Consider the following 19,370-nt stretch of genomic DNA (forward strand, 5'->3'; position numbering starts at 1 on the left):
CTCATGTTTATATTCAAGAGATTTTTGCCTATGTTTTCTTCTAAGAGTTTTATGGTATCATGACTTACATTCAGGTCTTTGATCCATTTTGAGTTTCTTTTTGTGTGTGGGGTTAGATAATAATAAGTTTCATTCTCTTGCATGTAGTTGTCCAGTTTTGCCAACACCAGTTGTTGAAGAGGCTGTCATTTCCCTATTGTATATCCATGGCTCCTTTATCGTATATTAATTGTCCATATATCCTTGAGTTATATCTGGGCTCTCTAGTCTGTTTCACTGGTCTGTGGGTCTGTTCTTGTGCCAGTACCAAATTGTCTTGATTACTGTGGCTTTGTAGTAGAGCTCAAAGTCAGGGAGCATAATCCCCCCGACTTTATTCTTTCTTCTCAGGACTGCTTTGGCTATTTGGGATCTTTTGTGGTTCCATATGAATTTTAGAACTACTTGCCCTAGTTGCTTTAATGTTTTCAACAAATGCCATCCCCATGGCTACTCTACTCGCTGTCCTGAGTTCCAGGTTAGGCAAAGTCAAAGCAAGACCTTTGTGTTAGCTTTTCAAGAGCCATCCAGGTCAAGAGAGACATCAGTTCTTTGAGAACAAGATTGTCTCTGCTCCCTCCTACACCAGGAGGAACTGGGTGCTGTCTGCAAACTGCCGTGGAGCTGGGGAGTGGGATGGGGTATGGGGAAGTTACAGTGTCACAGGCTTCTCCTACCAGATTTCAGTCACCATTTTCTTGATAGGAGTTCACTTGGTTACTATAAACCATTGACTTTTTTCCAGAGTTCTGATAAAGTTTTTCTTGGGGGCACAGGGAGGAACTTTTTAAATTACCAATTCTATCTTTTTACTTATTACAGGTCTACTCAGGTAGTCTGTGGTCCCTTGAGTCAGTTTGGATAATTTGTATCTTTCTAGGAATTTGTCCATTTCAATCCAAGTTTCCTAATTTGTTGGCATGTAATTGTTTGTAGTATTCCTTTATAATCCTTTTTATTTTTGTAAGGTCATTAGTGATGTCCCCTCTTTAATTTCAGATTTTAGGAATTTGAGTCTTTTTTTTTTCTCTCTTTCTTTTCTTGAGATAAATCCTACTAGTTTAAATGCTACATAGTTTATTCCTTTCCTTTTGGTAGTTACACTTAGATTCCTTTAGAGTTTATACTTAAAATACAAAATCAATCATTGTCACTTTCTTTTTCCCAAATGATTCAGAAACCTGTGAACTCTTAAGCCTTGACTGAGAAAAGTCTGCATTGCTCCTTAAATACAGATGTTGCCGTGTGTTGAGTTCTGGGCTGGCTCTCTCCTTCCCTTTGCTGATGGTATTATTCCACACCTTCCAACGTTATTTCTGTTGAGAAGTTTGCCACCAGGCTAGTCGTCTTCCCTTTGTAGATCATCTGCCTCTTCTTTTTGGTAGTTTTTAGGGTGTCTCTTTGTCTTTAGTGTTCGTCAGTACTGCTGCATGTCGGAGTGAATTCATTTTCATTTATTCTGCTCTGGCCTTGGAATGATTGGTTGTTATTAACCCCATGTCTTCAAGGATCAGACCTTTCAGCCTGGCGTCATGTGCTTCTGCAGTCCCGGGAGCTCCTCCGTGATCTCCTTAGTATCCTGTCCTCCTGTAGTGTCTCCTCTTTCCTCATTTCCCTATTAGACACAGGCCTGGGACTTTTGCATCTGCTCCTCATAATTCCTCAATTCCTCAGTCATATTTTCCACGTCTTTATCTCTCTGTGCTGAATTTGGGAGGGAGTTCCTCAGATTGCTCTGCTGATTAATTATTCCTCTTTAGCACTGTTTAATCTGCTCTTTAACCTGCCAGTGAATTTTTATTTAAATGCCTTTCATTTCTAGGAATTCCAATTGCTTCTTTTAAAAGATATTTGCTCTTGTCTCATACTGACTTTTTCTTTTCTTGTGCTGGGTCTTCTCATCTCTCATTGTCCTGTGTTTTATTTGTTTCTTTGTTTTCTTTTAGTTCTTGGAATGCTTCTCTAGGCTTGTGTGCAGTTTCTCTTTTATTTCTTTAGTTGTCCTGTGGATGTCACAACTCTTCTGGGGTCCCAGGTCCCCATTTCCTGTGAGCTCAAGGTCCTGTTCCTTTTCCCTTGTGTCTATTTTGACCCCAGGTGCCAGCCTCCAAGGTAATGCTCTGTAATAGAAATTTAATATAAGGCATATATTATTTATAATTTTCTTGGAGCCACATTGAAAAGTAGAGGTAGACGAAATTAATTTTAATAACATTTAACCCACTATATCTAAAGTACCACTACAACATGTAATAATGTAAAACATTACAGATACATTCTTTGTTTTGATTTGCATTAAATCTTCTAAATTGACTGTGTATTTTATACTCACAGTCTGTCTCGACTTGGGCCTCCCACAGTTCAAGCGCTTCAGAGCCACATATGCCTTGCGGCTGCCGTATTAGGCAACAGCTCCGAGTCCTGTATCTGAGTCTGATTTTCCCCTAAGGCAGACCTGAGCTTGTACCTCCAAGTCGTCTTTGAGTTTTCACATTTTTCCTGGCAACTTGGGGTTTTACCTGTCTCTTGAGCCTGGCTATATATTAAAAATTATCTTTTGTCATATTTGTATATGTTCATTGCTGGAGAAGAAGTTGGTTCAGTCCATGAATTTGCTGGAAATCTTTAAATTTATTCCCAACAACCACCTTATGATGGAGGTGCTCTTAGGCCCAACTTACAGAAGAGGAAATAGGCTTGTGGAGCTTAAGTGAATTACCTGTGTTGACATGGCTGTTAAATGGCAGAGGACAGACCCAGATACAGGTCTGTTTGAAGTCCAAGTCCATGCTCTGTATGCTCCATGGCCATCTCATGATTTTGATTCCTCCTTGTTTGTTTTCAGGACTTAGAAACCACCGAGGGATCTCTCCTCCCCGATTCCTTGCAAGCCTCGCTCGTCTGGAGAGTAGCTCTTGGCCAAGATTTGGCAGCAGAGAGCCATGGACCAGAACAGCGCAGGGGAGGAGGGTGCCCATCCATCCGAGATACACCTCCCTTCATTTTCTGAGAGTCAAGGACTCAACTGCAGCAATGCCCTCAACCAGGATCTGGGTCCCAGCTCCCGAGACCTGTTCTGTGCTGGCCTGAGTGGTTTGGACATGGACCCCAGCCTCCCAGCACCCAATGTGCCCAGCAAGGTGCTGGAGGACAACGTAGATGCTTTCTCCCTGTACTCTGGGGAGGACCGTGACTCCGTGAAGCTGCTGGAGAAGTATGCAGACCCGGAATCTCAGGCTTCTTTACAGGGTGAGGCTGTCCACCTGGGTCCCAGGGCCTGGTGGGCTGTGTGGAATTTCCTGGGCTAGCTACATGTTGATTCTGTGTGGATTGGTTAAGGAAACTTTCCGTTTCTGTGGGTGAATGGGGAAGGACAGTCACCTTGTGGTTTTCTGCTTGGGCATTGTTCCCAATTCACTAGTCAAGGAAACTGAATACTGATCCTAGGAAATAATGCTGAGAAATGTGGATGTTTGGAGATATCCTAATCTTGTGTGTGGAGTGGGCAGACCTTTGAGGTGGTGAGAGACTTTCCTGCCCATGCCACATCTCAGAGGCTCTTCTCCTGTTTGCAGAATGAGCTAGGATCCTGTCCATTTGCTCCTTGGTTGTCTCTTCTTCCTAAGGATCAGTGTCTTCGTCTGCAAAGTGGGGGATGACAATACGCACTCTGCTTTCCCCAGAGTGACAGCGGTCAGAAGCAAAAGAAGAAGTGAATGTCAAAGCCCCTCATAGATTATAAAGCACTGGACAGTGCGCAGATTTTTATCGATATTGTTTGAGTTAATGCCGGCAGCCCATTGATTTAGTTCTAAGTCTTCTCTTCAGCAAAGAGAGAACTAAGACAGTAATTAGAGTCCTTGCTTGTTGCCTTTTGCTTTGCCTTCACGCTTCCCACACAAGATAAACTCAGTTTTTGTTTTAGCCTCTTCACGATATCCTTAGGTAAGATGCTTAGGTGGGTTGATCGAGTGAGAGTCACAGCACGTGCGGGGAAAGCCACATCTGGAGTGGCCCTGCAAACCAGATATTACTGCTGGTTGGGATAAGCAGCTCACGAAGCCCCCTGAAGACTTGCTAAAATGAAAAACATCCGAGGCCCCCACTCCACGCAAGGTGCAGTGCTCCCGTGTTGCAACAGTGGCTAAATATAAATTCCTAGAATTGGGACATCCATGGTGCTGCCCTGGGCACTGGACAGGCCTGTGTGGGTACCGTAATTGGGGTTCTCAACCCCGTCCACAGAAATTAACATGAAAATGCCAGTGTTAAAACATGTGCACATTTCAGAGAAGATAGGTAGTGATTCTACAGGATCTTAGTATGCTGGTGGATGGTGACTGTAATGGGGGTTGTGGGGGGGGACTTGGTGAAGGGGGGAGCCTAGTAAACATAATGTTCCTCATGTAATTGTAGATTGATGATACAAAAAAAAAGTGTGTGCACATGTGTGCATTTTGCTGGCCAGAGAAACTGCAGCTTTCACCAGATTTTCATACGGATCCATGCGCCCCACTGAAAAATGTTACAATCATTAACTTAGTTCACCATTTCCAAATTCATTTTAAATTGCATTTTTTTAACCTTATTAAAAAAGTCCACTGAACATTAAGTTTTAACTCTTTGTTTTTTAATGCTTACATAACTTAAATTCATAAATGCATATACTTTTATTAATTTTAATGTTTAAGTTAGAAAAGTAATGCATATTTATTTAAGAAAACCTAGAAAATGAAGAAGAGTAACAGGAAAAATCCCCACCCCGGCTCCCACACATAGATTTTTTAAACCATGGGTGAAGTCACTCAGAAAGGCATGGTTTTGCAGAAATTAAGTGGACATTTCTATTTGAAAATTTTAAACCTTAGTATATTTGCTTTCATATATAAAGGTAGAATATTCAGTTATCGTTGTAACGATTACTCCATGGTGTTGGGTGGCCATATTCTTGCTGGTTAGACTGTTACGGTGTTTCTGTGAGCAACTTCTTACACGTGTTTTCTCTTGGATCGGTTCTTTGAGCGTATTCCTAGCAGTGGGTTTGTCCGTCAGGGACGCACACAGCTGGAGAGCGCCTGGAACCCGGCCTCCGGGGAAGGGCAGGCGGCTTTCTGGGCCGGTGACTCGTTTGCCTCTTTGTCAGGGTCCTTGCTAATCTTTTGAAGCAACATTTTGTTTTCTAGTTTAATTAAATTGCTTTAATGAGCATTTTAAAAGTAACTCAGCAAGGCTGGGGACTTGCCCCGGAAGGAGTCCTGTTTTTCCTCATTTACACTGTTGGAATCATTTGACCGCTGGGGACAGTGATTTCCCACAGGAGGAGAATGTAGATCAGGCAGGTGAAGTCACAGGAGGCAGCGGCCAGAGGCAGGTCGGGACGAGAGGCCGGGCCTGGAGGCCCAGCCCGGGCTCCGTGCTGCTGGGTCTCTCCGCTGGGTCTCAGGCTCAGACGCTGAGCACTCGGCTCCTGAAGCTGAGCCCCTCCACCCCCCACAAGCTGGCCTGTTGGATTCTTGGATCCCACCTCTGCGGAGTCCCAGATAAATGGTGTCATAAAGCCCCTGCCGCCACAGCACCCTAGTCTTTAGAAGCCTTCCAGGCCACAACTGTCCTGAGTGTGGCCTCTGACTGGGCGCCGTCCTGCAGCGTGGCCGGGCCAGGGTCCTTACTCTCCCCACTGCCCAGTCTAGGCCTTGTTCTCTCTGTGAATTAAGGTGCTGGAGATGGAGAAAGGGTTCCCGGGCCTCTCTTCCCGCGTCTACTGCGGTTCTGAGAGTCGGGGAGCGCTTTAGCCGAGCTCTTCCATGTCCCCGGGTGTCTCTAACGTGGCTTTCTCCTGTTTGTTTAGACCTGAGGCTGGCCGTGCTTCAGGTGCCTGGAGAGGCTGACGAAGGAGGCAGGGCCACCTCCGGGAGCGCAGGGAAAGAAGAGCAGCATCACACTTCGCCTCAGAAGCTGCTTCTGGACTGCAGCGTCTGCGGGAAGGTGTTCAGCAGCACCAGCTCCCGGAGCAAGCACTACCTCACGCACAGCCAGGAACGGAAACACGTTTGCGGAATCTGCAGCAAGGCCTTTAAGCGCCGGGACCACCTGTATGTAGGAGTGTGGTCACCAACGTCTGTGCAGGGGCCTGGGGTCGGGGGGCATGTTCCTAGGTCATTCTCATCACCTCCCAGATGAGCCCGACACACCCTGTTGGTGTTGGGTCCCTGTGACCGGTGCTTACACAAGAACTCCATGTCTGGGGACAGGTCTGGCACTGCCCTGAACAGGTCACCCTTCCAAGCCCCCAAAGTCTACCAATGAGAAAATCACTGCCTTGATTTGCAGACAGGACGTCCCGAGGCAATGTTGTCATGGAGGGAGTCGGGTTAACTTTATAGAGAAATGTTTGGAGACAGTGGTGGGTACCTGAGGAGAACCAGCCCGTGTTTATATGAGGAACATGTACCTGGACTCCACAGGGCATGAGAGACTCTTGTCTTTTTTAACTTATTATTATTATTATTTTTAACTCGATTTTAAAAAGAAAGCCCAATAAAAGAGTCTGAAGCAGAATTCCTTTTGTTCTTAATGTCTGGTAAATGATAAGCTTTTCCTGCTAGTGAGGAAGGACAGACAGACTTTCTCAAACCAAGAGACTGGCAAGTGGGAGACAGCAGTCCATTGCTTTTTTTGTTGTTGTTGTTATCATTAATCTACAATTACATGAAGAACATTGTTTACGAGTCTCCCCCCTTCACCAAGTCCCCCCCAGAAACCCCATTACAGTCACTGTCCATCAGCATAGTAAGATGCTGTAGAATCACTACTTGTCTTCTCTGTGCTGTACAGCCCACCCCATGTCCCCCACATTATACATGCTAATCGTAATGCCCCCTTTCTTCCCCCACCACCCCCTTATCCCTACCATTTGCAACAACATGGATGGAGCTAGAGTCCATTGCATTTTATATGGTCCTGGCCGTCCCACAGGGCTTTGACTGACCCACCTTCCAACTCATCCTCTCACCAAGCCCCCCAGGGAAGGGCCACGATTTGCTCATGTCACAGACCAGTTAACAGGGGAGCTGGAGATTGGGTCTCTCCCACTCTCCTCCGATGGAGGCCGGGGCTGACCTTTAGGGAAGGGCTTTGTCATTTATCAGACACGTCCCATGTGCAGTATTATTAGGACTGTCCAGACTAGGGCTGCTTGGAGTGCAGAGGGTGATTTTCTCATCTGTTTATAGTTATTAATGTAGATATGAGTATGACATAATCATTGTGCATATTTGTATTCATTTATATTATAGGAGGCACATTTGGCTGTTTTCTAGAAAGTTCTGGTAGCACATCTGTAAATTGTATTTTTTCCTGTGGGGGATTTCAGGCAGCTGTCTCCTTGTAGGAATTCTATGGTAGGGGAAGGACTCCTTTGATAAAGGCAGGATCCTCCCGAAATGAGCTTTTCCTCAAATGTATTCTACAAAACTTTGGTTCTTAAGGGTGCAAAGAGGGGCTATTTCAAAAAACAGTTCTGTGGGCAACTATGTTTCAGAGACATGGCAAGTTACATAGATGACCCTCTATCTATCTACCTGCTATGTGGCTTTTAAATTTGCTCCCGTGAACCTCCAAGAAGCAAATGGTGTTTTATAAGAACGGACTTGCCAGCTGAGCCCACGTCCTCAGGGAGCAACTGTGGAGGGCTGGTGTTCCTGGGGAACCCATTCTGGGGAACTCTGGCCTGGCTTCTGTTGATTTTTCTCTCAGATAAGGGGTTTGCTTAATGGTGAGGGAGAGGGGCACCCCTTCCAGATGCTTTGACTGTAGCCGGGGCTGAGTGCAGGTTCTGAACTGTGGTTCTGAGCTCCACTCCCCCTTTGGAGCACTGTGGGGGGAGTCAGGCTCGGGACCCTGCAGTGGGAGGCTGAGCCCCAGTGACCTCTGACTCCCTTCTCATGTGTGACTCCAGGACTAGGCACCTGCTCACCCACCAGCAGACCAAGCCCTTTGCATGCATGGAGCAGGGCTGCAGCAAGAGCTACTGTGATGACCGCTCCCTGCGCCGGCACTACGAGGACCAGCACGGCTTTTGCATCCTGAAGGAGGCCCCCCCCAAGGAAGAAGCCTGTGGGGACTCCTCTCCTGCCTACGAGGTGGCCGACCAGCCTGCTGCGGATGGCCTGCGATCCCTGGTGCCTCCAGAAGCCAGGACCCCGGGCCCCCTTTTGCCCAACCGAGAGCCCCTGCGCTCTATTGTGAGCAGCACAGTCCACCAGGAGATCTCTTCTCCCGGCCCGGTCCTGGTTGGGGCTTCAGATGACGGGGAAGGGAAAAACACAGCCTGTCCCTCCCCACCCTCACTGGGGCCCTACCCCTGCACGCCAGCGGCCCCAGTGACCCTGGGCACTGATGTTCCCAAGGAGTGTCACCCCCTGTGGAAGGAGCCCGCCGCTGGGTTCACAGCCATTCACTCCAGGGAAGGAGAGAATGGTGGTCCACACCCAGCTGAGTCGGAGCGGCCACCCCAGCTGCCGCCCACCCTGGAGAGCTGGCAGGACGCTGTGCCTTCGGTGGACCCCCCACAGGACTCAAAGTCCAAGCTGACGATATCCAACAGGATCCAGGTACCTGACTTTATGCTGTGAGATGAGAGTCTCACTCATCACTTGTTTCTGAATTTGAGTCATCCAGGCATTTTACTTAGTGCCCGTGCGTCCTCAGACCCAGTTTTACAGAGGGGAAGTGAAGGTTCAGGGAGATCGTGGCCCCCCCACCAACCTCACCCACAGAAAAGCCAGGATGAAGGCTTTGCAAGTCGCTGGGACGCCCTGTGTCACCTTCCCTCACTGAGTTTTTTCTGCTTGCCCTCCTTTTGCCCATCTCTTCCTTCTGGGTTTGCCCCTCAAATTCTCCAGAGGATATAAAGGGAGAGTTCCTTCCCCCTCAGTATTCCTGCATGAGATGCCATCTCTGGCTGTGGGGCAGGGGTGCCCACATGTGTCAGCACTTGTGCAGCATTAGCCTGGTTCCTGCCCAGGTGGTGGCCACGAGGACCTGGGCGCCAGGCGGTCAGCCGCTTCTCTTTGCGACGTGCTCAGGTCTAGCACCCAACAGCTGCATCCTCTATTTTTTTAAACAGCTTTAATATTCGTGTGCCATCTAACCATTTTAAATCACACCATCTGGTGACTTTAAGTATACTCAAGAAGGTTGTGCACCATTACCACTTTTTCCAGAACATTTTCATCACCCCAGAAATTAACCCCATACCCTTAGTTGTCCCCCCAGGTCTCCCCATAACCTCCCAGCCCCTGGCACCATGAATCTACCTCTGTCTCTATGGATTTGCCTACTCTGGACATTTCATATAATTGAAATCATACACTGTGGCCTTTCATGTCTGCCTTCTTCCACTCAGCATAATGTTTTCAAAGTTCATTCATGTTGTAGCATAAGCCAGGCTTCGCTCCTTTTTATGGCTGAGTAATACTCCATTGTGTGGATACATCACATTTTGTTTATTTATTCATCAGTTGATCGCCATTTGGGTTGTTTCCACTTGGCCATTGTGAATAGTGCTTCTGTGAGCATTTGTACAAGTTTTTGTGGGGACATACATTTTCATTTCTCTTGGAAATTACCTAGGAGTGGAATTATTAGTTCATGGGGTAGCTCTGTGTTTAACCATCTGAGAAGCTGCCAGGCTTTTCCAAAGCAGTTGTGCCATTTCACATCCCCATCCTCGGGGTATGAGGGCTCCGATTTCTCCACAGCCTCATCAGCACTTGCTATTGTCCAATTTTTTTTTTTACCATAGCCATTCTAGTGGATGTGAGGTGCTACCTCATCATGGTCTGACTCACGAGGCTCTAATGGCTGGTGGTGCTGAGCATCTTTTCATGTGCTTATCAGCCATTCATGTGTCTTTGGTTTGGTGTCTGTTCATATCCTTTGTGCATGTTTGAACTGGGTTATTTGAGTTTTGTTGAGCTGTACATACAAGGCCCTTATGAGATGTATAACGTGTAATGACTCTCCCATTCTGTGTGATCTTACTTTCTTGATGGTGTCCCTTGATGCAGAGAAGTTTTCAGTTTTGATAAGTCCAGTTTGTTCTCTTTCTGTGTCATCCAAGAGAGCATGGCCTAATCCAAGGTCACAGAGTCACACCTGTGTTTTCTTCTTGGCACTTTGTAGTTTTAGTCCTTGCATATGCCTCATTTTTTATATGTTGGCTCAAATGTATTTTCATCTTCAGGATGGAAATACCTACCGGCTCCCCGATCCAGTGAAGGAGGAGAGCACGGCAGGCGGATGGTAAGTTCAGAAGCCCCTCCCTGCCGGGCCTGGGGGCTCAACCCCTCGGGAGTCCTCTGGGGGCTTTTATGTGCTGGCCTTGGGCGAGTGAGCTCTGGATGCTTCAGCCCTGAAGAGGTGCCCGCCAGGCCATGAAGGAAGGGGGTATCGTCTCCATTTCTGGGGATTCATCGAGAGTTGTCAGTGGATCAGACTTAAAAGAAAAAAAAGAAAAAAATGGGTGGAGTCCCCTTCCCCCGTTCTTCCCCCTGCCGTGTCTGTCCACAGTAACCAGCAAAATGGAGGCCCTGCAGACTGGGCAGAGCCAAGGAGCACGTATGTCTGCAAGAATTGCAGCCAGATATTTTATACAGAGAAAGGGCTGACCAGCCATATTTGTTTTCACAGCGACAAGTGGCTGTCACCTCGAAGGAAGCAGGACCAACAGGTGAAGGCGCGCGTGCAGTAGGTTCTGTGTTCGCAAGGCGCTCACAGGCTTTGGGGGAGGGAGTCAGTGGCTGGGTGTCATTGTCTCAGGATGGAGGCGTCCTCCTGGGGAAGCCTGGGCAGTGACCAGGAGTCTGGCTGCGCTGCTCCGGGGAGGGCGGGCTGGCGCTTGAGCCTGGAGCGTCCCCTCTGCCGCTTGCCTATGGTTCCTCGTAGGCTACCATCTCTTCTCTGTCGGTGTGTGGGTGTCCGGCATGGAGTTTTTCAAGCCTCTGAGACAGGTGCTGAGGCCGGAGGTGGAGGCACAGAGCCCCCCAGGAGCCTGGAAACCCTCGACGGCATGAGCATAGCTCCTCTGGGGACTCCTGCATCGGAGCCTGTGGGCCCAGTGAGCCAGCCCCCGGGAGCATAGCCAAGGTGGGTACTGGTCGGTCCACTTCCCACTGCTTCCTGCACAACCTGCCAGTGGAAGCCATGGGCAGAGCCCAAACCAAGTGCCACAAAAAATCTCTCCAGAACAGCTTGTCTTGCGCGTTCATTCATCCACCTTCCATGCCGGCCCTGTGGAGGCAGTGCTGAGGAGACCATGGTGACAGGGACGGCCCCAGCCTGGCGTCCTGGGGCTGCCAGTCCAGGTGAGTAGATGGACCCATGCCAGACAGTGAGGTCTCAACTGGGCTGGGCTGGGAGGGGGAGCAAAGGGACTGAGGGGACCCCAGAGACCCCGCCTGAGGAGGTCAAGGAGGACTTTCTGGAGGTGGTTAGAGCTGAGACCTGGAGGATGAGGAGCAGTAAGACTGGTAGAAAGAGGGGAGATTGTGTGGAGTTGGGTAAAAGATGTAAGTTCATGGGATCAGCCATTGCAGCCTGGACTGGAGGGTCCCACCTGGAGAAGCCCCCTCCAGGCCGGGCGACAGGGTGCATAGATCCCCTTGTCCATCTCATGGAGCTGCGGTCATTTTTCATCTTGTGGTGCTGTTGCACTGCATCTCCGGCCCCATCTCTAAGTGCCGGTCATTTTAACAAGTTGACGCTGGCCTCATACATCTCCGAAACCCTTTGTATCAGGGCCTCTCCCTGGGGGCGGGGCACATGAGGAAGCTTCCCGCACCACACGTCCATGCCGAGAGTCTGGGGTCTGGCTCGGGCGTGGTGGCCCCGCTCGGCTCCCTTGCTGAGGCCGGCTCCGACAGGGGTGTTGGGTGTTATGTTTCCCTCTGGCTCCATGGGCAGTGCCCTTGCCTATCCGCGCGCCCCCTTGAAGACTGAACTGTGCACACGTGGCCTCAAGTCACCCCCTGTGGCTTTGAATTCTCTTCTCCAGGGACAAGACAGAGACGGGGAGGAGAGTAGCCAGCCCAGAAAGCGGAGAAAGTGCCTGCGGCCCAAGGCATCGCTCCTGCCTCCCGCTCCTTCTGCCTTTGGGGAGCCGGGCCCCGAAGGAGGCCACCAGCGCTGCCCGTGGTCTCCGGTGCTCCCGGTGGACCACTCCCTGCAGGGATCGTTCCAGTGCTCTCCCGATATGCCGCCCCTGGTGCTGAGCCCCATCCGGGAGGGGTCTGGGCTGTATTTAAACACTGTTCCATGTCCACTCAGGATGATTCTGACAGAGTCATCGGCAGCAAGCTTGGTGAGTGAGGCTCAGGCCTGTCATCTCTGACCATCACACGGCAGGCCTGCTATGGGCAGATGCAACTCGACATGTAGCATTTGATCCAGGCGTTCTCTCTGGCCTTCGGCTGTGTCCAGCCTGGGGGTCCCATGGCTGCTCAGAGGTATCCCAGGACGATGTGGAACCAGCAGCCTTCTAGGTGCTGAGAATTTTACAGGCAGAAGGAAAATATGGAGGCCATGTAGCCTGACCACCCTTCTGCCCGTCCTCTTGAATAATTTTGTTAGCAGTTTTATTGGTACATAATTCACATACCATATGAATCACCCATTTAAAATACAGTGTTTTTTAGTAAATTCATAGACTTGTGCATCCATCGCACCATGTAATTTTAGAGCAATTTCATCACCCCAGAAGCAGCACTGTACATTTGCAGTCACCCCCCCCCCCCACAGCCCCCATCTCCCCAGCCCTGGGCAACCACTGATCATCTCTAATCATCATGGACGCACCTGCTCTGGACATTGCATGTAATTGGAATCATACAGTATGTGACATTTGGCGTTTAGTTTGTTCATTTAGCATAATGTTTTCAAAGTTCATCCATGTTACAGCATATACAGTGCTTCAATCCTTTTTATGGCTGAATAATATTCCATTGTGTGGATACACAACATTTAACGATTTATACCTGATGAGTATTTGAGCTATTTCCATCTTTTAATTATCATGAATAATGCTGTTATGAACATTCACATACAAGTTTTTGTTGGACAAAGGCTTTCATTTCTCTTGAGTTTATGCCTAGGAGTGGAATTGCTGGGTCATAGGGTAACTATGTTTAATGGTTTAATGCCAGACTATTTTCCAAAATGGCTGAGCCATGGTAATAAATTTCGATGCACATTACATGCAAGTTCCAATTTTCCACATCCTTGTTAGTGATTCTTCATAAATTATAACTCTCCTAGTGGGCATAAAATATCTTATTGTGGTTTTGATGTGCATTTCTCCTATGGTAATGATGTTGATATCTTCCGATGTGCTTGTCCATTTGTGTATTTTCTCAGAAGAAATGTCTGTTTAGATCCTTTGCCCCTTTTTAAAATTGAGTTATTATCTTTGTATTACTGAGTTGTAAGAGCTCCTTACATATTGTGGATGCAAGCCCCTTATTAGATACATGATTTGGAAAGTCTCTCCTGTTTCATGTCTTATCTTTTCATTTTATTTATGGTATTTGCGATACAAGAGTTTTAATTTTTTGTCACTTGTGCTTTTGGTGTTGTATCTGCAGCTTTGCCTGACTAAAAGTCACAATTGCTTTTTTTAAGTCAGTTAAGAAAAGAGAAGAAATATGCAATTATGCTGACTTTTACTCCTTTCTCTTCAAAGAGTTTTATAATTTTAGCTCTTACATTTAGGTCTTTGATCGATTTTAAGTTAACTTTTATATATTATGTGAGGTCAGAGTCTAAATTCATTCCTTTGCATGTGGATATCAGTTGTTCCAGCACCGTTTGTTAAAGAGATTATTCTTCCCCCCATTGAGCTGGTGTGGCACCTTTGTGGAAAATCAACTGACCATAGTGATTTTAGATTTTTCTTAGTTTTTAATACAGGCAGTTACAACTATATGTTCCCTCAGAACATTGCTTTAGCCACATTCCATAAGTTTTAGTATGTTATATTCTTCTTTCCATTTATCTCAAAGTATTCCCTAATTTCTCTTTTGATTTCTTCTTATATACATGGATTATTGAGGAGTGTGTTGTTTTATTTCCACATATTTGTGAATTTTCCAAATTGTCTCCTTTTGATTTATAATGTAATTGTATTGTAGTCAGAGAACATGCTTTGTATTATGTTGTTCCTTTTAAATGTATTGAGACATGTTTTATGGCTAGAATATGTTCTGTTCTGAAGAATATCCCATGTGCGCTTAAGAATATATTCTACTGATGTTGGGTGGAATGCACCAAAAATGTTTCTGTCTTGTTTTATTCTGTGTGGTTGTCCTATCCATTACGGCAAGTACTGAAATCTCCAACTATTGTTTTGAATTGTTTATTTCATACTCAATTGTGTCAGTTTCTGCTTCATGTATTTTTGGACTGTTTTTAGGTGCATATATGCTTATAATTGTCATATCTTCCTGATGGTGTGATTGTTTTTTCCAAGAAGTGACTACAGTGTTCTTTATCATCACTGCAATAATTTTATCATTATCTCTAGTTTTTTTTATAGGCTAATTAGCCTAACATTAGTACCATTCTGCCTCTTTTATGGTTGTTTACTTGGTATATTTTTTCTGTACTTGTATTTTCAACCTGCTTGTGTTTTTTTCAAATAAACCATGTCTTCTATAGATTATATTAGTTGGATCATATATTTTTTATCTAATCTGACGAACTCTGCATTTTGATTGGTTTATTCAATCCAGTGTCACTTAATGTTACATTGTTATAGGGAGGTTTACATTTGCCATTATGCTTTTGATTGTATGTACCTTGCCTTTTTCTCCTTCTGTTCCTCTATTCTGGCTTTCTTTTGTATTAAGTGTTTTCTACTGTAACATTTTAATTCCTTTAGTTTTTCATTTTTTTCTTAGTCTTTCCTTAGTGGTTGCTCTAGGACTTAAAACTACATCTTAACGTTATCAGAATCTGTTCAGATGTATAATAACTTACAGTGAAATATAGACACATTACTCCTATGCAGCTCTATTTCTCCTAACCCTTTTTCTCTTATTATGTATATAAATACTTTATATATATATTTTATTTTCTGTATGTGTGTGTGTGTATATACATATAAATCCAGCAATACATTGTTTAGTTCTTACATTATACTCTTTTGTATTATGTAACAAAAACTGAGAGAATAAAGGAAAGCAAGCATTATGTATACAATTTGTTATGTAACATTTTTAGTTATCCTTTCTCGTCTCTTCATTTATTTATTTCTGTGGATTGGAGTTATGGTATGGAGTGTTATTTCTCTACTCCAATGCATCGCCCCTCTGTTGTGCTGTTGTTGTCATATATATGTTTATAAATTACAGGCCTATAACACTAATGTTTCATGCACTTACTTTTTAAGTCAAGAAAAGAAAAAATATGCAATTATACTGCCTTTTATAATTACCTACATAAGTAGATTTACCAGTGTTTTGTATTTGTTTGGATTCAGGTTACTATCTAATGTATTTTTTTCTTTCAGCCTGAAACTTCCTGTAGTATTTATTTTCATTGTGGAGGTGTAATTCACATGTCATACAATTCATCCCTTTAAAGTACACAATACAGCAGTGGTGGGTACATTCTCAGAGCTGTGCAACTGTTGCTACCATCAGTTTCCAGATATTTTCGTCATGTCCCAAAGAAGCCCTGTACTCAGCAGTCACTCTTGTCCTTCCCCTCCCAACCCAGTCCCCAGCCGTAGGTAACCACGAATCTACTTTCTGTCCTGTAGGCTCGGCTCCTGTGGACATTTCATACAAGTGGAAATCATATGATGTGTGCTTCTTTGTATCTTCTTTCAGTTAGCATAAAAACTTAGGGTTTCATCCATGTTGTGTATATCAGAACTTCATTTCTTTTCATGCATGGCTGAATAATTCTCTACCTTTAATGTTCCTTATAAGACAGGTCTGCTAACAACAAGTTTCCTTGGTTTTTATTGACCTAAGGATATCTTTTTTCATCTTCATTCTTGAAAGGTAATTTGCTGGATATAAGATTCTTGGTTAACAGTTTTTACTTCCAGCAATGAGATGATGTTGTCCCACTGCCTTCCAACTGCTATCATTTTCAATGAGAAGTCAGCTGTTAATCTTACTGGGGTGTACATCTATATCATGTTATTTTACTTTTTTGATTTCAAGGTCTTTCTCTTTGGCTTTCAGTATTTTGCCTATGATGTGCCCAGATGAAGAGCTCTTTGTGTTTATGCTACTTGGAGTTTATAGAGTTTCTTGGATGTATGCATTGTTTTTTTGTCACATTTTGCACATTTTCTGCCATTTAATACTGTAAATATTTTTCTGTTCCTTTCTCCACTCCTCCTTGTATTCCCATTACACCTGTTGCTACACTTATTGATGCCCCACATTTCTCTGTGGCCCTTTGTTTTCTTTCATTCATTTATTTTTCTCTCTGTTCTTCAAAATCCGTAATCTCCATGAATCTATCTTTAAGTTGGCTGCTGGTTACTTCTGCCAGCTCAAATCTACATTTTGGTTATTGTCCTTTCTTAACTCAAAAATTTCCATTTGATTCTTTTTTTTTTTTAAACAATTTCTACTTCTTAATAGTATTCTCTCTTTGATAAGCATTTTTCATTGTACCTTCCTTTAGTTCTTTAGGCATGAGAGCTGGGAGGAGAGGGACCCCCTGTGTCCCTGGCTGCACCTCCCTGGAGTAGAGCCCTCCAAGTAGCGCTTCTGATACACAGTGCACGGGGTTGGTAGGTAAGGGAACAAGTCATGGCTCAGATGCCACAAACTCACTATTCTTACTGAGATTTACTCAATTGGCCTGAATGAATATTTCTTAAAATGCTGGATACCTTTAGGATAACTTCTAGAGACTTTAACTGCTTTAAAATAATTTTGACCTCTTAATTTGTTGCTTTACTCTTTGTATTTTCAGAAGTCCTAGTCCTCTTCCACATGATCTTTTGAACAATTTTTGTTGTGACAAGAAGAGTGAACATAGACCTACCCTCTAACAAATCTTTTAAGTATTCAATATAGTACTGTTGGCAGTGCTGTACATCAGATCTCTAGAGTTCATTCATCTTCCTAAATTGATACTTTACATTCCTTGGTTAGTAACTCCCCATTTCCGACGACCCTAACCCTGGCCACCACCATTCCACCCTTTGGTTATATGGATTTGACTGTTTTAGATACTACATGTTAAGTGCATTCATGCAGTATTTCTCTTTCTGTGACTGGCTTATTTCATTTAATATTCTCAAGGGGTTCATCCATGTTGTTGCATATTGCAAAATTTCCTTTTTTCAATGCTAAGTAGGATTCCATTGTATGTATAAACCACATATTCTTTACCCATTCATATGTCGATGGTCATCTTGGTTGTTTCCACGTCTTAGCTATTGCGAATCACGTTGCAGTGAACATGGGAGTGCAGGTGTCTCTTTGAGAGCCTGATTTCCATCCATTTGTTTCAATACCGACAAGTGGGGCTGCTGGATCATACAGGAGTTCTATTGTTAGTGTTCTGAGGGAGCTCCCGACCTTGCAAGCTTGGAAACCCTACTTTCAGCTGCTCTACAAAAGCAGGGAGAAGGGGACCCTGCATCCCTTCCACTCAGTGTTCTTGAAGCTTTCTGTTGCATGTTTTCTAGATCAAGTGGATGACTCTTCTGGCAGCCATGTTATCAAGGATAACACCAAGCCCCGCATTCGAATGTGAGTTTGAACAGACTTAGAACCTGGGGTTCCTACCAAAGTGGGGATATTTTTACCCTTCTTGTGTTCCCCCAGAGTTCCTTCCTCTCTGGGAGAGAAGTGGTAGATTTCTCTGGGTGTATGTGGGAAGTTCAACCAATATTCCTTCCTTCTGGGCATCCCATAGTTGGGCCCACGGGGACAGATGCCCAGGGCCCTGGGGTTTTAGGTAGAATTGGTGATGGCACATGTGAGGCTTGAGTATCCATGGAATGTGACTAGAGGGATGTGGCCATGGATGTAGAAGCATGCCAGGCATCAGCATACACCTCCCCTGTCCTGGACCCCTAGAGGGGTACCTGAGGGAGAAGCCTGGTGATAAAGAATATTGGAGGAAGGGGGTGTAACTGGACAGTATCTAGAACACTTGTCCATGTCTGTCCGGGGTGACGAATACTCAGCAGATGCATCTGGGAGATGACAGAGGTTTCCACAGAGCAGGGCTGTGGCCTAAGAGCAGGGCACGTCACACATCTCCATCTTATTTCCCATCTTAGTCACATGTGTATGTCTTGTGTGTGGCCTCATTTCAGACGCATCAGGATAGGAAAGAAGTTTCAGGTCGACATTCCAGAGCTCCAGGAGCACCCTGCGGCCGAGACCAGTGAACATGGAGCTTCTCTGGTCTGGAAGCCATCGGACGATGTGATGGGCCATCCAGAAACACAGGATAGAGGTGGCTGAGACATGGGGCCAAATTCCCAAGGGTACCCCCCCTTCCCTCATCTCCAAGGAGTTCCTCCTCCCAGTCCTCACCTGGACCAGGAAGCAGTATCCCTGGGTGGGGTAGCCGGCTGTGGGACCAGGCCGTCTCCTCCCGCCCCCATTCTCCTCATGCAGTAACCAGCCAGGCCATCCTGAGCAGGTGCCAGGAGCAGGGTTTCTGCCCTTCCTCCCTGTCCTTCCCATCACTTAAAGTGAAATATGGAAGCATTTCTACTATGCAGCTCTATTTCTCTGAACCCTCTTGCTCTAATTATTCATATATGTACTTTATATATGTATGTGTATATGAGTGTGTGTGTATATAAACCCAGCAATACATCAATTCTTATATTATACAATTTTGTTTTATGTAACAAAAAGTGAGAGAATAAGGGAATGCAAGCATTATTTATACAGTTTGTTATATAACATTTTTCGTTACCATTTCTCATCTCTTCATTTATTCCTGTGGATTTGAGTTACTGTATGGAGGGCTATTTCTTTACTCCAATGCATCTCCCCTTTGTTGTACTGTTGTTGTCATATATGTATGTGTGTGTGTGTGTGTGTGTGTATATATATATATATATATATGTTTATAAATTACAGGCCCATAACAGTAGTGTTTTATGCAATTACTTTTTAGGTCAATTAAGAAAAGAGAAAAAATATGCCATTATACTGACTTTAATAATTACCTATATAAGTACATTTACCAGTGTTTTTTGTTTGTTTGGATTCAGATTACTATCTCATGTCATTTTCTCTTTCAGTCTGAAGAACTTCCTGTAATATTTATTTTCATTG

General features: G+C 45.1%; 1 protein-coding gene across 1 annotated transcript in view; it reads left to right on the forward strand.

Moving 5' to 3' along the window:
* LOC140847137 (zinc finger protein 541-like) overlaps positions 1-19,370 on the forward strand; it is a 223,221-nt gene that overhangs the window by 191,342 nt on the left and 12,509 nt on the right. Inside the window, 10 exon segments of the mRNA XM_073226383.1 lie at positions 2,885-3,288; positions 5,888-6,131; positions 7,997-8,651; positions 10,286-10,344; positions 10,612-10,770; positions 11,015-11,100; positions 11,103-11,176; positions 12,095-12,425; positions 17,756-17,819; positions 18,392-18,534. Coding sequence (XP_073082484.1) covers positions 2,982-3,288; positions 5,888-6,131; positions 7,997-8,651; positions 10,286-10,344; positions 10,612-10,770; positions 11,015-11,100; positions 11,103-11,176; positions 12,095-12,425; positions 17,756-17,819; positions 18,392-18,534 — 2,122 coding nt within the window. The 5' untranslated portion in view covers positions 2,885-2,981.

The sequence above is a fragment of the Manis javanica genome, chromosome 17, assembly GCF_040802235.1.
Source record: "Manis javanica isolate MJ-LG chromosome 17, MJ_LKY, whole genome shotgun sequence".
NCBI lineage: Eukaryota > Metazoa > Chordata > Mammalia > Pholidota > Manidae > Manis > Manis javanica.